This window comes from Canis lupus, chromosome 5 (genome assembly GCF_003254725.2).
Source record: "Canis lupus dingo isolate Sandy chromosome 5, ASM325472v2, whole genome shotgun sequence".
Taxonomy (NCBI): Eukaryota; Metazoa; Chordata; class Mammalia; order Carnivora; family Canidae; genus Canis; species Canis lupus.
The window spans coordinates 30,016,061-30,040,794 of record NC_064247.1 but is presented as its reverse complement, the minus strand read 5'-3'; the positions used below and the strand labels follow the sequence as shown (position 1 = coordinate 30,040,794).

The following is a 24,734-nucleotide window of genomic DNA, read 5'->3' as shown; positions in this document are numbered from 1 at the left end:
TCTGGCACAACACACGGCACCCCCACCACTGTGTGCACCCCATGTATATGGTCCAGAGTCTCTCAACTGCAACATTTTTGAACTTTGGGCTAGATAATTCTTTATATTCTTTATTGTGGGGGCATCCTGTGCATGGTAGAATGGTAAGCAGCATCCCTATGAGATGCTCTGCCTCAGAGGCTCTGCACAGCCTCTGCCTGTAAGATGCCAAAAACAGCTCCCTCTCTGGTGGCGACAGCCAGAATGTCTCCAGGAATCACAGCTGTACCCTGAGGTACTGGGAGTGGGGGAATCAAGAGCATCCCTGGCTGGGAACCACCGGTATAGTTAAATGGTCTATGACTAAACAGTTATAAATTCATTTGGATCACTTTTATGTGACTAATTCTTCTCTAAACTTGAAATATGATCTGGATGCAAGCATAACAAAAAATTCTAATCAGTTTCTAATATGTAGTCAGTATTTAACAAATACATGTTAAACAATTATATGAAAGAAATGGTATAGGGGAAACTCAGTGCTGCAAAGGAGCCCTCTTACCACCTGGTGACGGGAAAGGCTAATGTAGATCTGCTGCCATCCACACCCACTAAAGAAGCCTGGAAAGTCAAAGGGGACTCTAGAGGTGATAGGAATAGCATTTATACCTCAGGGATTTGGGTTTCTGCAGATGGTACTGACGTGGAAGATCCAACAGGAGTGGGGAGGGAGAGCTTATGGGTGGAAGCTCTGCTCCTAATATGCAGACACACTACATGTGTGTGTGAGAGACACACTCTGAAGGAATGGTTGCCTATCTTTTGCTTTTATACTACATTTCCTGCCTTCTTCATGTTTTCTCTTGCTCATTTCCTAGTAATTAGCTTGGTATTAGCATTTAGCCTAAGGCTGGGAACAAAGCCCTGAGCTAAAACGGTATAGACATCTATGTGCTGTCAGCAGGGATGCAGACAAGAGACAACCATGTGGTACAGTGCTTATAAAGCTCTTGCTTTGGAATCAAGTAGATCTGACTCTGTCATTTGTCTGAAATGAGATTTTGGGCCATTACTTCAGCTCTATATCCTCCAGTTTCTAATGCATAAAATAGAAGAAATAACATTCCCTCCCTCTCAGAGGTAATGTGACAGTTGAAGAGATAAGGTGTGTAGAATCCAGATCCTGGTATGTATACAGATGGCACTCCACATGTGTAGCAGTCATCACTATTGTATAGAAGGATGAGTATCTAATACCTACTATGTGGGTTCAGGCCTTGTTGCATTTTAATCTAGTCTACCTTTTCTGGAGATGCTCTGCTGAATATTTCTGCTTACTGATGTGTCCATGACAAAGTCATTCAGGGAATGAAATATTCCCACACCCAGATGAGCATTAGAAATTGCTTAAGATCTTATTAGAATATACGTTTCCCAGCTCCATGCCAGGGATTTTAACTCAATATACCTGAAGGAGAGGATTGAGAACCTGTACAAAATCAACTGGAGAACTGGCCCTGGTGATACTGATGATCTGGAACTGTTACGTTATATAATTATTTCATTAGATGATTAAAAAGATAGCCTCCAATCTAGTTCAGGCTAAAGGACACAGTTCCTAGATAAACAACTAATTGAAAAAAAATCTCCACATCCCACTCAACCCAGTGTAGAATAGACAGAAAATGCTAAAATAACACATCTGTGCTCCACGTCGGCCTACTGTGGAGGGTGCACAAGCTGGCTCTGAAGCTGACCACTTTCCAAGAAAGTAGTCTTTCCTGGAGCTTGCAGAGAGCAGTTATTTGGCACTTTCAGGTTTAAACAAGTCACGTGTTATGACAGAGAACTGACTTTAACTACACTATCCTTTCAGACTGTACCTGAAAAGTGAATGCTAGCAACCACTGAATTCACGGACCTTCAGAGCTGCAGAATATAATCAAAGATAATAAGCAGGTCTGCTTACTTTGCTTCAATATGTATTTTAATTTGGCTCACCCTACTGGTTTCCATGGTGCATCTGGAGAACCTGTGAAGACAGTGCTGGTGCAAACTGACCACTGTGATCCTCAAGGGGTCAGAGAGAAGATCCAAACGAAATGGAAACTTAATTGTTTTAGACTTTATGAAAAAGAAAGCAAAAGCTACCCACGTTGGGTAAGGGCGCATAACTTTCCTTGGTACCTGTCAGAGCCACACATTTCCAGTGGGAGTCCACAATAGGCAAAAATGATTTGAAATATAAACAGTTGCTTTAAAAAACATTCTCCCAGGAATACGTGTCTGGCACGTGCCCCAAGTTTTGTTCATCACAGGCTTACGGGGCCAAGCAAAGTAAAGAGGATAGTTGTGTTACTTTGGTCTTCTAGGAACCAAACGCCAAGACAGTTAGAAGTATGAGATGTATCCAGAATCATGCCTCTGGAAGATAATGGGGAATAGGAGCAGGGGAGGCAGAAGAGGCTTCCAGACCCTGAGGCTCAGCTCACCTGCAACAGAGGGGAGAGCAAGACTGAGAACCAGCCAAGCCAATAGGATGTGGCCCCAGGGAGGGTCATGTACTGGCCAGAAAGGCCTGGGACCTAGAGTGTGGCCAGGGTGGGCAGCCTTGGGCCCTGGGTGCTGGAGGCGGTCGGCTCATCACACGCCCTGACAGAAGGTGTGAGCAGCCCATTACCACAAGAGCCAAGACACACAAATACACCAAAGAGTCTCTGGACAGTGAGACTGATACTAGAATTGACTTGTTATTGATTCACAACTAGGGGCAGATACTACAGTTCAGGAATGCTCTTAAATATCAGAGAGGGTGACAGAACATGAGACTCCTAACTCCAGGAAACGAACAAGGGGTGGTGGAAAGGGAGGTGGGCGGGGGGTTAGGGTGACTGGATGACGGGCACTGAGGGGGGCACTTGACGGGATGAACACTGGGTGTTATGCTATATGTTGGCAAATTGAACTCCCATAAAAAAATAATAAAAGAGTTTATTTTAATCCAGGACTAAAATATGTTGTATTGGAAAATGTGAAGTGATCCAAGCCTCCTTTAAAAGATATAAATTACATGGTGCCTGGGTAGCTCACTTGGGTGAGCGACCAACTCTTTGTGTTGGCTTGGGTTGTGGTCTCTGGGCCATATTGGGATATTGGGGTTGTGTTGGGATCTCAGGGTCATGGGATCAAGCCCCGTGTTGGGCTCTGCACTTAGTGCCGGTAGGATCTCCTTGGATTTTCTCTTTCCCCCCTGCCCTTCCTGCCTGTCTCCACACATGTGCTCTCTCTCTCTCTCTAAAATAAATAAATCTGTTAAAAAATGTATTTTTAAGATATTAAAATAAATTTTAATTTTCTACATTTTTGAAGAAATTACAAAGAAAATAGGGTTATTTGATTTCCGAGATACTATAGCTTCTATCATAAAGGAAAAAAAAGCATTTAAATTCCCTTGAATTTTCCTATTTGTCCGATGATTTATTCTCATGAATGCACCACACGTGTGGCACAAGTATGTCTGCCATTCACAAAGCATCACCATATGCTCCCAGCAGTGGTGCGTGATGGGTTGACAACTGGCCATGCCTAGTTTATAGACAAGGGAAGTGAGGGTCAGGGAAGCACCATGAATTACTGCTACTGGGCCCCAATCTTCGGAGGACTAAGATCAATCCTGATCCCTACTTCCTAGAATTCCTATTCTGCTGATGGGGGCAAGTACTTAGCTCAAAAACAAAGCTAAATGGCCTCCCGCCCCTCCCAGGCATTTGCAAGTCTGGCTAAGGAGCAACCACAAAGGAACTGGGAGGCACTTCCAAGGGCCCAGGCTGCTTTAGCCAGCAAGCAAGGAAATGCCTCCGTTCATCATCTGAGAAGCCACGGTGATGGGCAGAGGGGGAGGCCGTCATCTCGCCTCTGACTACAGCAAAAACATCCAGGGAATCAGAGGCGCCATGCTGACAACAGTCCTATGTGGCCTAATTCTGAAGCATTCAAGGAGAGGGACACACAATCATCTTATTTAAGCCACCATGATTCTTTTTTTATTATGTGCAATTGAATTCAAGTCCTACCTGCTACCTGGCCCATCTTCTAACGATGTCATCTCTAATATCCCTTGGTAACAAGTGCATATTGCACCCCTACTATGTGCACCCTAGGAGAAGGAAGCAAATTTCCTCATGGTAGGGAAGTCTGCCATTCCGGTAGGAGCTGATGTACTTGCAGGGGCCACTGAGTTTCTATCATTGCCGCTAGGGCTGCGTCCTGCCACCTGCCCCACTGCAGGGATGCCAGCCAGTTCCCACTGGCTCCCTGATGACTTCCTCCATCTTTTCTATGCTTCCTTCTTCACGTCACTATCCCTATTTTTCATCACCCGTAAGTACCCCAAAATATATGGTTACTCTCTGTCTTAAATATATATATACACATTAATGTATATATACATTAATATATATGTAATATATATTACATATATATTATATATATATGTAATTCTTTTTTTTATATATATATATATGTAATTCTTTTTGCTGATTATTTTCACCTCTCCATGACAGATTCTTTGAGGCATTATTAAAATAGTTAACTTTTTTTCACAGGTCTATTATCTATTTCTTGAAGTTGCTTCTGAACACCTGTTCTTTTCTCTGAACATATCAGCCTGGTCACATGCATGACATCATATTTTCAGGTATGATCTTACCTGTTTTTTGTCAAGTGGTAATTTTGAAAGGTCTTCATGACTTCCCAAAATTCCAAATTTATTTTCTTCATTTCTCTTTTAAAAATAGAAAAAAATAATTAATAAAAAAAACCAGGGGCCCTCAGGTTGCAGTCCTAATTAGACCTGTAAACTCCACACTTAAAGTAAAATGAGAGAAATTCCTGCCATCAACTCACTGAATTTTAGAAGTTAAAACACTGGAAGAATGCAGTAAATGGTGTATTTCTCCAAAAATTTCACATAAATAATATAAGTACATGTAAAGAAGGCTTTATAATCCTCAAAGTCCTGTTACATATTTATTTGATTTTTATCTTTATGATGTTGATATAAATTACCACAGCACAGCTGAAGAAACTAAAGCTCAGAAAGCTTATTATTTACTTGAGAATCCCAACAGGTCAATGGCAAACAGCAGAAATTAGAATATTTCTCTTTTCTCTCAGTGATAGAATCTTAGAACTGCAAGATGTTATAATCATTTGGCTCAACTGCCCACTCACTGTAGGAAGATCTTCTATAAACTCCTAATATTGGTCATCCAACATTTACTGATTGTTTGCAATGATGGGGAACTTACTACTTCACAAGACAGCCCACTCTGTTGGATAGATCTTATTATGATAAGTTTGTTTTTACACTGAACTAAAATTGAACTATTTGCAACTTTTGCCCATTGCCTCTCTTCTTGTTTTTGAAGAGAAAAAAACACATGTATACATACCATAGTCAAAATCAGGAGTTCTAAAGATACTCACCTTGTTCCCCTTCAATACTCCTTCTTTGGATGGAACAGCCAGTTCCTCCCATTCCCCATCCCATGACACCTTATCCAGACCTGTCCCCCATGCTGGCCCCTCTTGTCTGAAGGAATCTGTCTCTCAGTGCTCCCCCAGATGGAGAGTACTGCTTCAGCAGAGTCACTGCCCCCACCCTGTACACAATTCTACACAACATCCCACATGTGCCCCAAACATTTATGAACGGACTGCTACCCCTCATCTACACGTTGTGTTTCTTCTAGGGCTTCTTGAGATTCCATTGCCTCATAGGATAATTGTTCCCAGTTGATACCCTTAGATCTTTCTTTCTTGAATGACTTAGTGCCAAGCCTTGTCTTCCATATTACATGCAAGTAATTGATTTCTGAAGTTTTCACTGTAGAAGTTAAGAGTCTGTCAAATTCCCCCAAGTCATAATCAGCTACTGATGCTTTATCTTGCAGTGAGAATCGAAGGTAACATAGGGGCATGTAGCTTCAACAGCAAAAATGGGGCCCCTTACAGATAATGTAATACACTATTATAGTTACATTTCATGGATTTTTCCTATATTCTTTTAAGTAAGAAATATCCAGTGTGCTCCTGTTAAACAGACACAAGCCAAAGGACCATGCTGATCTGGGAACAATGGGACATGTCACCATGGACCACTTCTTTCTAAAGGGATGTGTGGTTTTAATGATCATAGTGTTTAAAAATATAATTTTAAGTTATCAAGTCATATTACCTTGTTCATCTCTGCATCCTCCTGGAAACCTTTCTTATGGCCCTGGAACATCTCAGAAATCCATTTTTTAAGTCTCAGTAAGAGATAAAACAGGGACTTTGGACTCGGCACCAGGTTGAAAGGAACAGGTAGAGTTCTTCCCTCCTCAAAGTAGGAAAACCAAAGTTTGGCCCTTGCAAATTTCCATTCTACATCAGCATCATCCTATACAAATACACATGACAGTTTAGCAAAGAGATGCATAAACAGAATTACTGGGATTCTTCTAATATTGCGTAGCTAGGTGCCTGCAAACACTCTCAGACCACAAAGACCAGTCCAAGATTTTTTTTAAATGTTAAGGCTCTACTCAGACACTCCTTCCAAAAGCTGTCTGAAATTTTTATCAGGCTTGCAGAACTACAGAGCTCAAAATGTGCATATGTTTACAAAAATACTGAAAGATATAAATGTATTTTTCTACATTCTAAAAAAATACCATATAATTATTCACTCTTTTGTTCTGCAAGAGATCATAACTTAATTTGGGACACCTTCTGAAATTTCTGGAATAAACACTTATTCTCTCACTCTAAATTTGAGAGAGGGTCAACTTTAAACATCACTACCAAAAAGATTTGGAGACTAATGGTGGTATTTGTAAGCAATAATTTTTAAAAATAAAATATAAATTCAAGCTGACATAGTATTTCTAAGTTTTCTTTAAAAAAAAAAACAATAATGAATCAGATCACATTTTTCCTCCTTCTGACTTAACTATCCCCCTACACCCATCAATGTTGCATTTGGAAGCAAAGAGTGAAAATTTTCTAGATTACTGGCCAGACAAGTATATAAAACAGGCAAAGTACAAAGGAGGAAAAGCAGCCTGTACTTTCACCAGCATTGCTGAGCTGATGCCCAGAATAAGGTAAAGCATGTCGTCACGGAGTACACACACATACATTTTGTCATGGAGTATACAAATGTATGTGTCATTATAGAGTACACAACTGTCCATGTCATCATGGAGTACACAAGTGTACACATCATGGAGTACACATGTACACATCATCATGGAGTACATAACTATACGTGTCATCAAGGAGTACACACATGTTCACATCATAATGGAGTACATAACTGCACGTGTCATCATGGAGTACACAACTGTTCATGTCATCACGAGTACACAAATGTGCGGAAATCATACCTCAATTTCCTGGAATGAACTGTTGATCATTGCAATCAGCATATTTAGCAAAACAATGACCATTGTGACATTATAGACTCCATAAAGAACATAACCGATGTTTTCAATGAACTTGTGATTATAGTTGATGACCACTGATTTCACTTCAGAAAGTCCAAATATAGCCCAGAACAGTGTCTTAAAACTCTCCTCAACTCTGGGAGAAAATAAAGAGAGAAAGTAAATAATGAAGTGTATAAATGACTATCATCCCATAATAGAATTGAGTTGATTTAGTATCTTTGCAAATAACTAGATATTCATGAGAAAATTCTTTACTTTTCTAAACCTATTTTCTGTAAAATGGGTACAGTAAGTTTTATTTCCTGGATGGTTGCAGGGATGAAGCACTAAGCTCAGTATCTGGCACATAATAAGCACTTAATAAATGCTATCAACAACTTGATAACCACAGGTAGCAACATTTTCATAATCCGTAGCCTTGGCAATGGAAGTGTTAAGTGTATTATTTAATAAAAATAACACAATTTGTGGGACGCCTGGGTGGCTCAGTGGTTGAGCATCTGCCTTCGGCTCTGTGCGTGATCCTGAGGTGCTGGGATCGAGTTCTGCATCAGGCTCCCTGCAGGGAGCCTGCCTCTCCCTCTGTCTGTGTCTCTGTCTCTCTGTGTCTCTCTTGAATAAATAAATAAAATCTTAAAAAAAAAACAACACAATTTGTTAGAGTCCTTTTAGGCTTTCTGCTCATCTATACTTCTACTTGTATCCAATAAATAAATAATAATAGTGTGTGTCTTAAGGAAAATATGGCAATTATACACATAGACACTATTATCAAAATCACTGACAAGTCTTAGGTAGGAATTTCAATGCTTTATGCATAATTATTGACCAAAGCTAAGCCCCTCTGCTTAACCGAGCTGGTTTCATTTCTTTGATAAACTGCACTTTATGAGACTGGTTAACGTAGTTTATGCTTCAGTCAATGTTTCTCATTGTAAGGTGGACAACCTAAATTTGAGTTATCTATTCTAAACATACTACATAAAAAACACTTGTGTCTATGGAAAACCTAAGTCAAAACACTTGTCACTACTTAAAACCTAGATCTTCTCAATGATAAGATCTGACAAACTGGACAAAAGCCCCAGGAACCCTAACAAGCAGAAGAGAGGCTGGAGTCCAGGACCAGGGCTCATGGCACAGCTTTTCTGTAACACTAGCTGCTATGCAACATCCAGCAAGTTATTTAAGTTTTTTTGAACTTCAGTTTCTTCTTTTTGTGTAAGAGAGATAATAAAATGATGTGAGTGAGGTATTTTACCAGAATAACTGGTGCTAAAAATGTTAGCTATTATTACTTTATATCAGGAGGTGCCTATGTTTTCAAGTTCTCCCAATTCATTTAAAAATCCTCTCGTTCTGCTAAAGAGAAACTGGAGATGAAGTCTTCGCCAAAACATTATCCAGCCCATGGACATAGATGAACACTGTTAAGCTAACATTTATTTAATCTGCAATCTCCACCATCAGATCATCTGAGATCACATACGTTGTGAAAGCTTCATTCTGTTTTGCGCCAATGTAGTAGGAGTAGAGGTTGAACATTCCAATCATGAAGGCCACAAAGACCATGATGAATATGACCATGAACTTGAAGATATCCTTCACTGTTCTCCCGAGTGATATCTGCAGAGGCCCAAAACTTTCATTGGCTGGTAAGATATAAGCTATTCTTGAGAAACTCAGAACTACAGCAATTGCATAAAGACCTTCAGATATGATCTGAGGATCAGAGGGGTCCCACTTGATCCTGGCTAGGAAAGAGGAAAGACACGAGTTACCATGAATGTCTCTAAGTTGTTTACTGAGGTAACTTCTTTTCTGCAAAAGAAATATAATCACATTAACAATCAAATGTCTGTTGGAAATCTGTGATCTTCAAGGGCTTCTTTAAGGACCAGGCATATGGAAGCTTCTGAATATATTAAGAACCAGGACCCTCCTGGTTTGCTGGCAATTTTCCATAAGAATGTAGCATAATGGTTAAGAGTTCAAACTAGGGACTCGGTATCTGCAAAAATTCCTGTGTGTGCACGTGTGTGCATATACGTGTGTGTGTGTGTGTGTAAGAACTAGTGCAGATTATTTAACTTCTCTTCATTTTATTTTCTCATCTTTAAAAGTGAGATAATATCACTCCTCCCTTTTTCACTTGCAAAGTCAATAAGCCAACATATTCAGTGTTTAGAACTTGCTTGGCATTATACAATTAGCATTTATTATTTACCCTTAAACTTATAATTACACTAAAATGTAATTTAGGGCGTGCAAAATACTTGCAGTTATTTCAACTTACTAGAAGCAATTTTTATTGGTTGCCCAGATAAATCTATTTTAATCATAAAAATGTGGCAAGTATTCATTTTTTCATTTTCCTGGCATTATTATATTAGGCCATCAAAACTCAATTAAGAAACCATTATGAAGAGAAATGCAAAACAATGTGTAAGAAAGAGGAAAAATAGGATTATATTTGCTTATTTGTTTTTGCTTACTTGTTAGGAAGTTAAATGAGGAACAGATACAAGAAACTAGTAAAAGCAGTTTCCTGGTTTATAGTGAGTCTATGAGTACAATGTATAAATAGCTGTGACTTTTAAAAATTCTGTATATTAAAAAAGTGTTAAACATTAAAATAGATGTTTTTAAAAATACTAATAAAGAGATCACTGTGTGATATCGTCAATAAACCCACAGAGATGTCAGTCTGATGTTAACTGATTTCTTAGCAGGATGTTTGAAATAAATATTCAAAAGGGATCTGTCTTCCCCGCCCCAGGTTTCCTCAAGGAGGGATGTCCCCTCAGCACCCACAGAGCCTGTCTCCCTCCTGACTCCCCTTCCTCCTGGAGGTGGAATGCCTCCCCTAGCAGCTACCCTGAGAGAGTGATAACTGAGTGTACTGGTTTCAGCTCTATCCACCTTCTGAGAATCCTCCTCATCTGCTTCTCCGTGAAGGTACCTCACCCCATCGGGCACTTGCTGCCATGCCCGCCGTGGGGAGGACTGCCCTGTCCACCACTGTCTACAAACCCAGGGACACATCTGCCTCATTATGGAGCCCTTTGGCTAAGAGACTCAGAACTAGGTCATCCACTATGAACTTGATTAGCATTAGAGGCAGGGATCTGGCCTTCACAGCTTTCTGTTTGGTTTCCCACCCAGTTCAAAGCCTGGCTGGGGAGCAGCACTGAGTCTTATCAGGAGCAACCCAGGGATCCCGCATTTCCCCTGCTGTCACAGATTTTACTGTCTTAAACATAAGTGGTACTCAAATGTATACCACTCAAATGTGTTTTTAATAGATACAAAGAAAAACAATAAATCTAAGACATAAGACAGGCATTCCCAATCGTGGTTTGCCAACTGGTCCAAAAGAGAAAGTTACAGGTTTCCAGCCAGTAGAAAGACAAAGGCAGGCGCAGAGAGCATGCTTTTTCAGACACAGATGCTTCCAAACTGAGTACTAATCAAACTCCTATTGACTCTTAGCAGAAAACTCTGCATTTTTATTAACTTGCATTGACAGTGCACTATAAACTTACCCAAATTGTAGTATTTCACATTGTCTCCCAATGTGACTTTGGTCAAGTCCTTTAGAGTATCATTTGTGTCAATGATGTGCTGGGCTTTGGAAGCATGCCAAAATGCCATGAATCTTGCAATGAATGAAGCTGCAAAGATCGCTAACATACCAAAGTCAAGCATATTCCACAACTCAAATAAATATTCCTTGGGGCCTTCTGTCCAAATTTCTTTACATTCGGCCCATATCATGCCTGCATTAGAAAAGGATTAAAATAGATTCAATTTAATTTCATTCCAGCCTTAGCTCTCCAATAAAACAAAGTAAGTTTGAAAGGTCTCAGCCTGACATTCAAAATTCTTCAAAGTCTGGCTACATCCCACCATTCCAACAATAATTCCTGTGTCCCCACAAATCCCAGTCCAGCCATATCAGTGTATCACCTGAAGGCAATTGACAAAGCTCAAGAGTGCTCAAACAACAATCTTTATTTTTTAAAAAATATCTTCAGTAGGCCGCATGCCCAACACGGAGCCCAATGTGGGGCTTGAACTCACAACCCTGAGATAAGAACTGAGATGATATCAAGAGTTGGACACTTAACCAACTGAGCCACCCGGGTGTCCCATCAAATAACAGTCTTTAATCCACTGATTCTATACATATAAGGTATTTAAAAGATGTTTAGGGGCACCTGGACAGGTAAGATATGCTGATTTTAGCTCTTGATCTCAGCTCAGGTCTCAGTCTTAGGGCCTATGACTTCGGGCCTTGCACTGGGCTCTGCACTGGGCATGGAGCCTGCTTGAAGCAGCAGCAGCAGCAGCAGCAACAACAACAACAACAACAAAAAGGTGTTCGTTTTAGCCTTCTTCATAATAACCAGAACATACAAACACAGCCACACTCACACCCTCAGGATGGACGCCATGATGGGACTCCCACGATGGAGTATTTGCAGCCATTTAATATGATATTCTAATGACTCTGGGGTAGTGGCCACAAGGATGGACCTCACATATCTCCAACTACAGAAATTTAATTGTCCTTGGGGTTCAGCAATCACTTCTAGACACTATGGGCATGAGGCCATACTTCCCATGGGCTGTTTCCCACTGGTGCCCAGGGGCCCCCATGCTTGGGAGACACTGGGCTTCTGTGATAGCTAAATGGAGATCTGGGATGCTTCTCTTCCACCTTCCTTCCCTGTCCGCTTCCCTTGGGATCAGACCTGCATCCCAGCCTGATGGCCCTTGCAGCCTCAGAAACCTCCTCATGTCTGGTCGCGTGAAACCCCCTTAAACCCCCCACAGCAAAACTGTTGTGCATTTAATCTTGTCTCTGCACAAGCCTTTTGGAAGATGTGGATGAAAGCTCATGGAAAACATTTATGGATAAACACTTAAACATGTTAACCAGGGCAGCACTGGTAGCTCAGCGGTTTAGTGCCACCTTCAGCCCGGGGTGTGATCCTGGAGACCGGGGATCCAGTCCCACGTCGGGTTCCCTGCATGGAGCCTGCTTCTCCCTCTGCCTGTATCTCTGCCTCTCTCTCTCTCTCTCTGCCTCTCTCTCTCTCTCTCTCCCTCTCTCTCTCTTTCTCTCTCTCTCTCTGTCATGAATAAATAACAAATAAAAAAAATAAAAAAAATAAAATCTAAACATGTTAACCAAAATGTCAGGGTGACTGGGGGGCTTAGTTGATAAAGTGTTTGCTTTCTGCTCAGGTCATGATCCCAGGGTCCTAGGATGGAGCCCCATGTGGAGGGTGTGCAGAGTTCTGCTTCTCCTTCTCCCTCCACCCCTCCCCCCTGCTCATGTGCTCTCTTTCTGTCTCAAATAAATAAATAAAATCTTAAAAAAAAAAACAACAACCTGAGCTGGACACTTAACAAACTAACCCAACCAGGTGCCCTTAAAAGTAACATATGAACTCTTAGTGAAAACTTTAATAATAATCATAATTATTTGAAATCTATGGAACATTCCCTATGTGCAAAGCACTGTTATGTACTTTATATATACTAACACACATACATAAGCAGTTAGTTTACGGCAATGTCCAAATGACTATTCTTAGTTTAAATCAAAGGCTCAAAGTGAAATGTAATTTATTTCTTATAATTCGATGGTACCTGGTCAATGTCAAATAAATTTAGAAAAGAAATAGTGACAAATCAAACTCTCCTTTATCTAAGGTATATTACACCCTGGGGATGCAGTTTGCACGCTGAGCCCCCACCCTGTTTCTCCCTTTTGCTATGAGCTCTAGTATTTACTGGACATCTTCCCCTGGAAATCCCATGGGCGCTTCAAAGCCAACCACAGCTCAGACCTACTCCTCAGCTTCTCATTCTCCTGGGTGGGGTTGAGCACGAGCATGACAGTCTCTCTGCTCCACTGTCAGAGAAGTGAAGCCACCACCCAGTAATCCCAGGTGGGGCCCACAGGCTCCCTCCCTACATGCAGAGCACCGGCTTTCCTGGAGGCCTACCCTCACACCCACCCTTCCCTAGATGCTAGGGAGGCTGAGGTCAGGTCTAGGCCTCTGCACTCACCACCTCTCAGCTGCTGTGACCTTGCTAAGATGTGCTGACACTGGTACCTAATGCTGAAAGCCGCTGGGGCCATGTGGCCACCACCCATCCACACTCCAAGGTCCCTGTGCTGGAGCAGTGCCACCTCCTGACATTTCAAGTGTGCCAGGTGCCATCCCAGCTCCACAGTTCCACTGGCAGGGTTTCCAGGCCTCCTAGCATCCTTTCTCCCCAAAACTCTAGGTCTGCGGACTTTGCCTTATTTCCAAGTCTGAGCTGGAAGGTCTGTCCAGGGAGGTGGCCTCTGCCCCTTCTATATTCCACCTCACTCAGACTTAGATGCCTACTCTGTGCATGTTCATGTGATCCTAACAGCACCTCAGCTACAGTATCTGTCAGTGATGGATGTACTGACTGACCTTGACCACACTGAACTCCCATTACTGCAGGGGCTCTGCGCACTTACCTAGGTGCCCTCCTTCCTTAACTAAGGCACCACCTGGCTACTGAATTCATGTTTGTGAATGCACAAACATCTCATTGAAATACCTTTCACATTTGCATTATATTTAAGGACAAGCCATGTGCATGATTGATTCTGAAGACAAACAGCCTACATGCTCTCTGCTTTACCCACTATACGGGGGATCTAAAGCAAATTACTCAGTCCTCAGATAAACACTGTAAAATACGTGTTCGAGTCAGGCTCCAGATTACAGAACTACGACTCAGAGAGATTGTGTGTTTGATGTCTCTAAAGTGCTTTGAACAGTTCTGCACGTAATAGCTGTTCAGTAAATGGGAGTGACTAATAGCTCTATTCCCAGTAAATCTCAACATAAAATCATGTGGTTGCCTTTAAATCAGAAATCTCAGCTCTCCCAAAATATGAATAGCAGTACTTCATCATCAGCCAGATTTGATTAATACTATTGTACTGTTTTCTTCCAGGTTTTTCTTGGAAACTTAAAAAACAGGTGGTGTGTGAGAAGACCATGCACCTGATACTGAACCCAAGATAAGTACACTTAAGAAACAGAGGGAGAAAAAAGGAAAAAAAAGGGGGTGGGGAGAAACAGAGGGAAAATCCTGGTGTGCAGTGCGCCACATCACCTGGATGCATCTGTGTAAGTGTTGCATGAAGGAATCAGGGTCAGTCAGCCCAACTGCTCAGGCCACACACACACACACAAATGAGGACAGCATCTCAGTCTTTACCTATTACCCAGGATATAATGAGCATCTCCATCCATGAGAAACAGGATGTTTTCATCCTGAACAGCTGTCTTGCGTTATCCGTGCTGGTTTCATTAGGAAGGAGTTTGGTGCCTTCAAATCTGTCAGCTGCATTCATGACCAGCAGTCCCAGAAAAATGGTAAAGGAGGCAGCATGTGCCACAAATTTCATGAAGGGTCCGCGCATGATCTTCCCCATCTGCCACAACACACACCGAAAGAAAATCTTAACTCTGGTTTGTCTACTTTGCAAAACACACGCATATACACAGTAATAAATACCTGTGTACTCCGGTGTTCTCCAAGATAATTATGTATATTTATATAACTAATGAAAGAATAATAATTCTTTATGCTGTCTTAAAATTTTGGTCATATCCCTCATCTACACTTGCTGATATTCTGGACTTACAATTAAATAAGTTAACTTTTCTGTTAAATGATACTTAAATTCTTAAAATATTATATAACATTGACAAAATAGTATTTTATGACAAAAGGCAAAGTATAGTGCCATCACTAATCATAAAAGCCAAACTAATTTAGTGGATGAAAATGTGGAACTGGGGATCCCTGGGTGGCTCAGCAGTTTAGCACCTGCCTTTGGCCCAGGGCGCAATCCTGGAGTCCCGGGATCGAGTCCCGTGTCGGGCTCCCGGCATGGAGCCTCCTTCTCCCTCTGCCTGTGTCTCTGCCTCTCTCTCTCTCTCTCTCTCTCATAAATAAATAAATAAATCTTAAAAAAAAAGAAAATATGGAACTGAATCCATTTGCCATGTAAAGATCCTAGATCCGTGTTTGCTCTGCCTGCTGTCCTCACACATGTGTCACAGACACAGGTGCACCTGATGTGGCTGTGCTGGTGTTCAGGTTGATGGAGTAGAGTCACGAGCACCACAGACAGAACCCCCAACTGAGGACAGGACGACAGGCAGTTCCCATAGCGTATTGGGAACAACATCCTGAAATGACACTGGATTTAAAGTCCAACATTATAACTTCAGGTTCCAGAGTCATTCTCTCATTAGCTGAATGGCAATGAGTAAATTTCCTGAGTTATGGGGAAATCATATTCTTCATGTGAAATATGGAAACAATAAAAGCTCTTTTGCTTCTGTTGTACAGGATTAGTTTCCATCAGAGATGTACAAGTCTTAGGTGGGCAGAGGGACAGTGTGTCCAGGATGAGTCTCAGGGGATCCATACATCACCTGAAATAGTGAATGACTCAGCATATATGTGCAGATTAGATTTCTTCTTGGAAGGGGGCTTCATTGCTTTTAACAGATTTTCAATTGAATTTATTATTACAGAAAAATGTGTAAATTAATAACCCATCAACACTTAGCCAGAAAGTAATAGTTTCAGTGCTTTACTCTCTTCGCTCATGTCCATGACAACAGTCTAAGGGGAGGTGCCCCTAAGACTCTGTGTTGCTGATGAAGAATTTGAGGATCCTAAGATCCAGAAACCAGCCTAAAAGTCACACAGCTCCTTAAGTGGTAGAGCTGGAATCTGAAAGCAGGACTTCTTGTTTCAGAGTTAATGATTCTATTTGGTTTACAAATAATTTCATATTATTCTCCTTAAAGTACAGAGATATGTCATTTCTTTGAGGGAAAAAAGGTTCTTTTATTTATTTATCTTTAAGATTTTACTTATTTATTAATGAGAGACACAGACAGACAGACACACACACAGGCAGAGACACAGGCTTCATGAAGGGAGCCTGAGGTGGGACTTGATCCCAGAACACGGGGATCATGCCCTGGGCTCAAGGCAGGCGCTAAACCGCTGAACCACCCAGGGGTCCCAAAAGGTTCTTTTAATACTGAAAAAAGCTTAACATTACAATGGAAGGGATGCAATCAAGTTCTCTGTTCCTAGAAACCTTACTCGTCTATGTTTTTCAAAATCATAGATGCTAAAGCTGAAATTAATCCTAGTCTAGTCTCTCCTCTCTCCTTTTTAAAGATTTTATTTATTTACTCATGAGAGACACACAGAGAGAGAGAGGTAGAGACACAGGCTCCATGCAGGAAGCCGACCTGGGATTCGATCCCGAGTCCCCAGGATCAGGCACTGGGCAGAAGGCAGCGCTAAACTGCTGAGCCACACAGGCTGCCCCATCTCTCTCTTTTTTAAAGATTTATTTGTTTGTTTGTTTATCTGAGAGAGTGCATGAGCAGGAGGGGCAGACGGAGAGAGAGATGATCTCCAGTAGACTCCCCTCTGAGCACGGAGCAGACACGGGGCTCCAACCCAGGACCTCAAGATCACAACCTGAGTTGAAAACAGAGTCTGAAACCCACCTGATCACACCACCCAGGCACCTCCATACACCTCTATGTCTTACTACAAATTATTGAGAGTTGTGTTCCTCTTTAAACTAAGGGAGGTTTTGGCACCATTCAGTGGACTTTAGGAATTGAAGTGAGTTATGCATTTTAGTAAAATCTGTCGTCCATGTATGCTGGGATATAAACAAATTTCTAAAAAAAAAATGACTGTAGGGCAGCCCCGGTGGCGCAGCGGTGTAGCGCCGCCTGAAGCCCGGGGTGTGATCCTGGAGAGCCTGGATCGAGTCCCACGTCAGGCTCCCTGCATGGAGCTTGCTTCTCCCTCTCCCTCTGCCTGTGTCTCTGCCTCTCTCTGTGTGTGTGTCTCTCATGAATAAATAAATAAAATTCTTTAAAAAAATTAAAAAAATAATAAAAATGACTGTAAATAAGGGGACTTACCAATTGAACAAGGTAAATAATTAATGGGCCTGACAAAATTTTGACGTTAAGTGTTGAAAGAAATACTTGGCTTTGGAGATTATATATTATACTTTCTTCAAGTATTTAATGATGACTAAATACCTAACTGCCAAATACCAATAGGAACAGGAAAGGTGGAAGCAATCTCTGACTGACTTATTTCACTCAGCATAATACCCTCCAGTTCATCCACATGATTGCAAATGGCAAGAATTCATTCTTTTTGATGGCTGAGTAATATTCCATGGTAAGCAAAATAAATCAGAGAAAGACAAATACCACATGATTTCACTAATATATGGAATTTAAGAAACAAAACAGAAGATCATAGGGGAAGAGAGGAAAAAATAAAATACAATGAAAGCATGGAGACAAAACATGAGAGATTCTGAACTCTAGGAAACCAACTGAAGGTCTCTGGGGTGGGGGAGGGGGTGGCTGGGGGATTACCAAGAGGGAGGGCACACCATGTGATGAGCACTGGGATGTGGGAAGAGCACATGCATGTGCTCTTCATGCAACTTAAGAATCACTGACCGCTACCTCTGACACAATTGAATAAATTCAATCAATTCAATTGAATTGAATTTAAATAAATTTTTTTTTAAAAGTTGAAGTTAGCTTAAGCTAAAATGGCTTGAAATCACAGCATGACCTATTTTTATTGTAATGAGCATAAAACATATTTGGGTTATGGTGGACAAAGGAAACAAGTAAAGAAAAAAACTTTCTGCTAGAAGGAAGCAGACTTGAGGAAAGAAAACCAACTTTACATGGAAATAGGGACTTTGTCAAGGTATACAGGCCTGCAATCTGATCTGGCTTAATTCTTATGGATGTGTCAGAAATTTTTTAGTATTCAAAGTAGTTTTTTTTTTTTTTTAAGTAGGCTCCACACTCAGCATGGAGCCTAGCTAGGGGCTTGAACTAGAACCCTGAGATCATGACCTGAGCTGAAATCCAGAGTCATATGCCTAACCAAGTGGAGCCACCCAGACTCCCCTAGTATTTAAAATAGTATTTTATTTTCTTTTTTTGTATATTTTTTTACTGAAGTTCGATTTGCCAACATATAGCATAACACCCAGTGCTCATCCCATCAAGTGCCCCCCTCAGTGCCTGTCACCCAGTCACCCCATCCCTCCCTCACCTCCCCTTCCATTACCCCTTGTTCGTTTCCCAGAGTTAGGAGTCTCATGTTCTGTCACCATCTCTGATATTTCCCACTCATTTTCTCTCCTTTTCCCTATAATCTCTTTCACTTAAAATAGTATTTTAAATAAAAACATCAATATAGCTTTTAAGCAATATTCCTCTATAACCTGTAAATAGTGTTTATGTTCATTGCTAAGGGAAAAATTGTGAAGGTCAATTTTATCATCATACTTCAAAAGCTAAATAACAGGTAATAAAATAGATTTTAAATAAAAACAAAAATACCTTGACAGTGTCCTTTTAATTTAATTATTTGCCTCAGGGTTCATAAACGAGAATGGAAAACAGATGCAAGGAAAGAAACATGACCAGGAAAGAAGAAATAGTAAAGGAAATTAGGTTAATTAGGATTCAGTCAAAATCTAAGAAACTCTAAGGACTGTCAAAAATAGTGTTGTCAAAAAAAAAAAAAAGTGTCAAACACCAAGCACTCTGGAAGTCATCATGCTTCTGAACTCCCTGGATATGGAAAAGGACAATCATTCAGTTTGGAAAGATACTACAGTTTGATCACAGAGTCATCAGGAAACCAGGATAATTCAGAACACTCCCGCCCTGGCTACTCAATTCAACTAAATCTCTGAAGACTTGGGAGCAGTAAGGTAGGAAGGGAGTACCTATGCACGTGGATGTGACCTGTGTGCTAGTAAGGATAATTCTGGATTTTTGTTTCAATGAGAAATCTGTCATTTCTATGACAAAGAGAAGAAAAGAAAAATTATAACTTTCTAGAAAAAAAACACTACTAATTTCTAAATCTACTAAATCTCACTATTTTTACCTTTTCTGTTTTACTTCTAGAAGCTCAATATGAGGGCCTTATATATTTTAAGGGAAAAAAACTCCTATGATGACAGATTTTGCCTTCAGGAAAAAACCCTGAGTTTCCAGCAGTTCCCATCATTGCCCCTGCAGGGGACTATGTCTTTCCCTCTATGAGGAAGCCTGGCTCCACTGGGGCTCAAGTCCACTTAGAAAGGTCCCTTCAAATCCCATCAAATATGTGACTAAGTGAAAAGAAGACAATATGTTGCTTATGGTGACTCATGTGTTTGCATCCATGTGCTACAAATGTTTGAAGATGAGTCCTGCCTGCATAAAGAACAGCAAGTATTTGACTGGTGTTTGTACACAGCACCCGGGTGGTCCAGCAGACATTTTAGCCACATCGTTTCAGAGTTATTTCAGTTTGACTCTCAGAATTGAGACTTACACAGTCCAGAAATGTGGCTTCAAAAACATGAAGAATGAGATTGCTGGCAATGCAAGACAGATAGAATTCTGTGCCTGTGAAGAGTGACAGGTCAACATAGTTCAGACTTGTGCTGTCATACTAATGAAAGGCTGGTCCCTTTGAACATAGTATCTCCACCAAAGTCTGAGCAGATGGATTTTGCTGACAGACTATCTTTGCTGTCCCATCGCAGTGTTCTTTGTCCCTAAAATAAATATTCTTCACTGAAATGAGCATCACATTAGTATTTACATGGTTGTTCTTTATTTAAATTGAGATTTATCTGGTCAAATTGACTAAAATAAATACACACAAAAAAGAACTAGTATCTCGGACTTTGCCTGAGGAGGAATAAAGGACAAAAAAATGATATTTTAGTATTATATTTAAAATATCTGTTCAATGCATACTATGACCTCATTAAATTTATAAAAATATATGAAAAGACACGCCTCTAGTGGGGATTGAAAGGAAATATACTAACACAGTAACTAGTCTTCTTTCTCAGCTCAGTAGTGGTGGTATAACAGGTTAATTCTCTATCCATTTTCCCTTCTATCTCCTATAGCAAATTAATATTATTTTTGTAATACTAAGAACAATAATATTATTTAAACCAACTGTGACTTCCATGAAATGTTCATCTGGGAAACAGAATTTTCCCTGATTCACTGGCTCTAGATATATGGCTCTGCAGACTTCCAGGACACTATTCAGGTCCGGGCTCTGCAGACGTACCTTGCTACATGGAGCGAACCAGTAAATGAGAGCCAGGAAGGGCAATCCGACCGCCACTGCGAGGACCACAAGAAACTTCACCGCCATGGTCTGTTGCCGTAAGCCAGACAGGTTCTCATACCATATGGACAGAAGCTGCTGCTGACAGTTTGGATGAGCTACAAACTAGCAGGGAAATGAGAAAACATTTAATAGCTTGATCAAAGAAAAGTTCATAAACTCCTTTCTTGTGTTTTAATATTTTGTTCTGGGGTTTTCCATGAAAAATATTGTTTGAATTACAGGACAAACATTAAACATCTAGTTGACAGGCATCAAGCAACGTGGCAGGAGGTTCTAATATGTATTATATAAATTTGAAGATTCCCATTTATCAAACTCTTCCTTTACTACTAATGGTCTTTCTTTGACAGCATAGAAAAATTTCTGAAATTTAATATTATAAAAAGATTAATCAGTTCTTTGCCAAGGACTCATATGTTTTTCTCCATCTTGAAAGAGTGATGTAAAGACTCTACTGGCCAGATATTTAAATACTTTTTTTAAAAAAGCATGCCACCTTTTCTGCACTGACCCACAATGCTACACCCACTGACTCCCATTTGTATATGGGCCTGTGCTTAGGCTGCCTCTTCTATTCCACTGATACATTTTTATTCCTGTGCCATAAACTCTTACAATTAAGAAAACTTTATAATTAAATTTTACTTGTTATTTTCCCCAATTTTTATTCTAGCATATTTATTTTTTATAAGTGAACACCACATATGACAGAAGGCAACATTATTTAATATACAAAAAGCAACAGTGCAAAATAAAAATTGATTTAAAAATATTGAAAGGTGAGATAAAAGAAATACAAATGGTTAATGATGGTTAACATTGAAGATAATTAAAACATGATACAATGTTTATCTTCTCTGAATGGTAAGATTTAATAACACCCATTGTGAATAGAAAAAAATAAGTCCTCTGGTATACCAGTGGCATGTATATACACCAGTACACTTTTTTTGAAGGGAAACTTAGCAAATATTTTGAATTAATGAAAACCTGAAGAAAATAATAAACACTCTTAAATAGCAAGCTGATTAAATGAAATAATAATATACAAACAGCTTTTGAAAAGATGAGATGGATGTTTATTTACTGAAATGTGAAGATATCCAAGATGTAAATTTGTGGAGAGGAATATAATAGTGCTTAACTACTCTCCACTAAGAATTGGGAATATAGAGGGGCTTCTGCTGGCTCAGTCCCTGGAGCTTGCCACTCTCGATCTTGAGGTTGTGAGTTCAATCCCACATTGGGTGTACAGATTACTTAAAAGTAAAATCTTTAAAAAAAAAAAGAATTGGGGAAAGAGAAAGGTGGCATGTCTATACTGCTTGAAAACTTGCCATAAGCATGTATGGTAAGTTTTATTAGACTCTTTCTTATATAGACTAGTTTAATAGAAACTGTCCTTAAAAACTTTTGTGTTTTTTTAAAAAGATACCTAATCTAAGAAAGCAATTAAGAATGGAGGGCATGACATGAAGGCAGAGACTGAAAGTGGTCCCCAGAGAGTGTTGGAGGGATTCAGATGCACCCCAGAAGGAATCAAGGGCACTGGTCCCAAACCAGCACACAGAAACAAACGGAAAATGAAACTGGGTCTCCAGTGCTGCTGTTCCTCTCATATAACCAGTACCTGATAATCAGGACACACAAAGTCGTTTTCACAGCATGAGACAAGCACAAGAAAGTGGCAATCACTGCCTGGACAAGTCTAGATTTCAAAGACTCACAGCTAAGCTCTAAGGGTTACTTAAAGAACCTCCCTCGTGCACCTGCAGGTTAGTGAAACCCAGCTCGAGAGCATTATGCCAGCCCCTCATCCTTACATCGCACCAATAAAAACTGAAATAGCGTACATGGGCTTCATGCCTGACCTTACTTTTTTTACTTCGTATTTAATGGCAAGTTTTAAACGGCTGAGATTTGGACGACCGTGATCTCCGCCACTGGGGCATGCTTCAACATCCCCATTCAGGATGGCCTCCACTTCTGCCGTATTCCTGCACAGATCAAGGAGTCCAACAACAAAATCTTTGCACTGCATCGACAGTTTTTTGTAATCATTCTAGGAAAGACAAAACAAAACAAAACAAAACAATAATGGAGAAGTAGCACATTTACTATGCTATGCAGTGGAATTTATCAGTGACTTGATAGTTTATAGAGAAAAACAGAAAAATTCTATCTTAGGTTTACTGTTCTTTCAATGTGCTTTAATTGCTGTTCTGCTGAGTGATTTCTGAAATATCTTAGCACCGTAAAGATTTTCTTCCTATCCAAAGAGAAGAGATTTGTCTAAAACATAATCAAAGCTATGGAAAAGTCGAAAAGTCATGTACTGTGTCAAATTCATCTGTTGGTTCAGAAGAAATACAAAGTGAGCAACTTTCCCCTCAGCCAGATCTTACTACTTTGCACATGTCGTATCTCTTATGTTTGTTCATGACTTATGACTCATATATTTGATAGATCTTTGGAAGATCTTGTAAACTGTGTTGGTAAACTTGAGAAACACAGGACATTTAGAGAGGTTCTCGAGAAAAACAAACGTGTCATTTATCTATTTACTAAGTTGTTATTGAGGAACTTTATGTACCAAAATCAGAGTCAAAAGACAAGATCTAATATAAAGGCTGAAAACCAAAATTCTTCTCTTTGGAGAAAAGAAAATTTAATGAAAATGCTTTTTGTTGTAATTTATTACTGATTACAATATAATGTTGGGAAGATTTAGAAAGTGTAGATCTTATTCAAACATCAAAAATTCACGTTTTGAAAACATGTTCAACATCACTATTCATCAGAAAAATGCAAGCCACAATGAGATACCACCTTCCATCTGTGAGAATTGCTAAAATAAAAAAGACAATAATGTGTTGCCAAGAATGTAAAAAAAGAGAACTTGCCTGCACTGTGAGTGGGGATATAACATACTTCAATTAAAAAAAACCTCTAGGTTATATACACTATGTATTAGTATCTTCATTCAGGTCTGTGTTTTCTCTTCCATTGAAATGAGGCCATTTATAGCCCAATGTGAATCAAGAAAATATATTAGCTGGAGCTTGTTGCATTGCAAATGGATTCCACTGTCTCATGTAATCTTCAAAATCATCTTGCTTAGTTTGGTTAAGAATGTGTCCAAGATCATCCAGCCACTTAGTATCAAAATCAGGCTTCAAATCCAATTCTGTTTGGCCCCAAAACCTTTGCCTTTTAGAATTATGCCACTTTCTTTGTAGAATGCTTTTCTTTTGATCTTTGAAGACCTGGGAAGCAAGTAGGGTAAATACTATTCCCATTTTGCATATCAAAAATCTAATCTTACCATTTACATCAATGTGGATGGAACTAGAGCGTATTATGCTGAGTGAAATAAGTCAATCAGAGGAAGACAATTATCATATGGGTTTCACTCATGAAGAATATAAGAAACAGTGCAGAGGATCATAGGAGAAGGGGGGGAACTGAATGGGAAGTCATCAGAGAGGGAGAGAAACCATGAGAGACTCTTAACTCTGGGAAAGAAACTGAGGATCACTGGAGGGGAGAGGGGATGGAGGGGGATGGGCATGAAGGAGGGCATGTGATGTGATGAACACTGGGTGTTAGATGCAACTGATATGTAACTGAACTCGACCTCTTCAACTAATGATATACTTACTACAGGTTGGCTAACTGAATTAAAAAGAAAAACATAAGGTCCCCTGAGGTCACAAAGCCTGAGTGGCAGAGTTTACTTTCAGAGCCACAGCTTTGCTAGTTGTCTCCTCCATCCTGGAAGTACTGGTATGCTTAGGATGAAAGATCTCTTGGAAGAATCAGGAGAGGAAGATGCTGGGGGAAGTCTATATGGATTTGTATAAAGCACCTACTTGGGTGCTTTACTCCTCTCTGTAAATTGTGCCAAGTGGCCTTCCAACACAAGTTAGTGACTTCTACATAGGCTACACT

The 24,734-nt window shown here is 40.1% G+C and overlaps 1 protein-coding gene across 1 annotated transcript in view; it reads right to left on the bottom strand.

Annotated features, from left to right (window-relative positions):
• TRPC6 (transient receptor potential cation channel subfamily C member 6) overlaps nucleotides 1-24,734 on the bottom strand; it is a 110,771-nt gene that overhangs the window by 5,816 nt on the left and 80,221 nt on the right. Inside the window, exons 3-10 of the mRNA XM_035716257.2 lie at nucleotides 22,660-22,845; nucleotides 20,721-20,885; nucleotides 14,754-14,970; nucleotides 11,018-11,251; nucleotides 8,962-9,226; nucleotides 7,410-7,605; nucleotides 6,218-6,421; nucleotides 4,688-4,762 (exon numbers count right to left, since the gene is read on the bottom strand). Of these exons, the coding sequence (XP_035572150.1) occupies nucleotides 4,688-4,762; nucleotides 6,218-6,421; nucleotides 7,410-7,605; nucleotides 8,962-9,226; nucleotides 11,018-11,251; nucleotides 14,754-14,970; nucleotides 20,721-20,885; nucleotides 22,660-22,845 (1,542 nt within the window). The remainder of the gene's footprint in view (nucleotides 1-4,687; nucleotides 4,763-6,217; nucleotides 6,422-7,409; nucleotides 7,606-8,961; nucleotides 9,227-11,017; nucleotides 11,252-14,753; nucleotides 14,971-20,720; nucleotides 20,886-22,659; nucleotides 22,846-24,734) is intronic.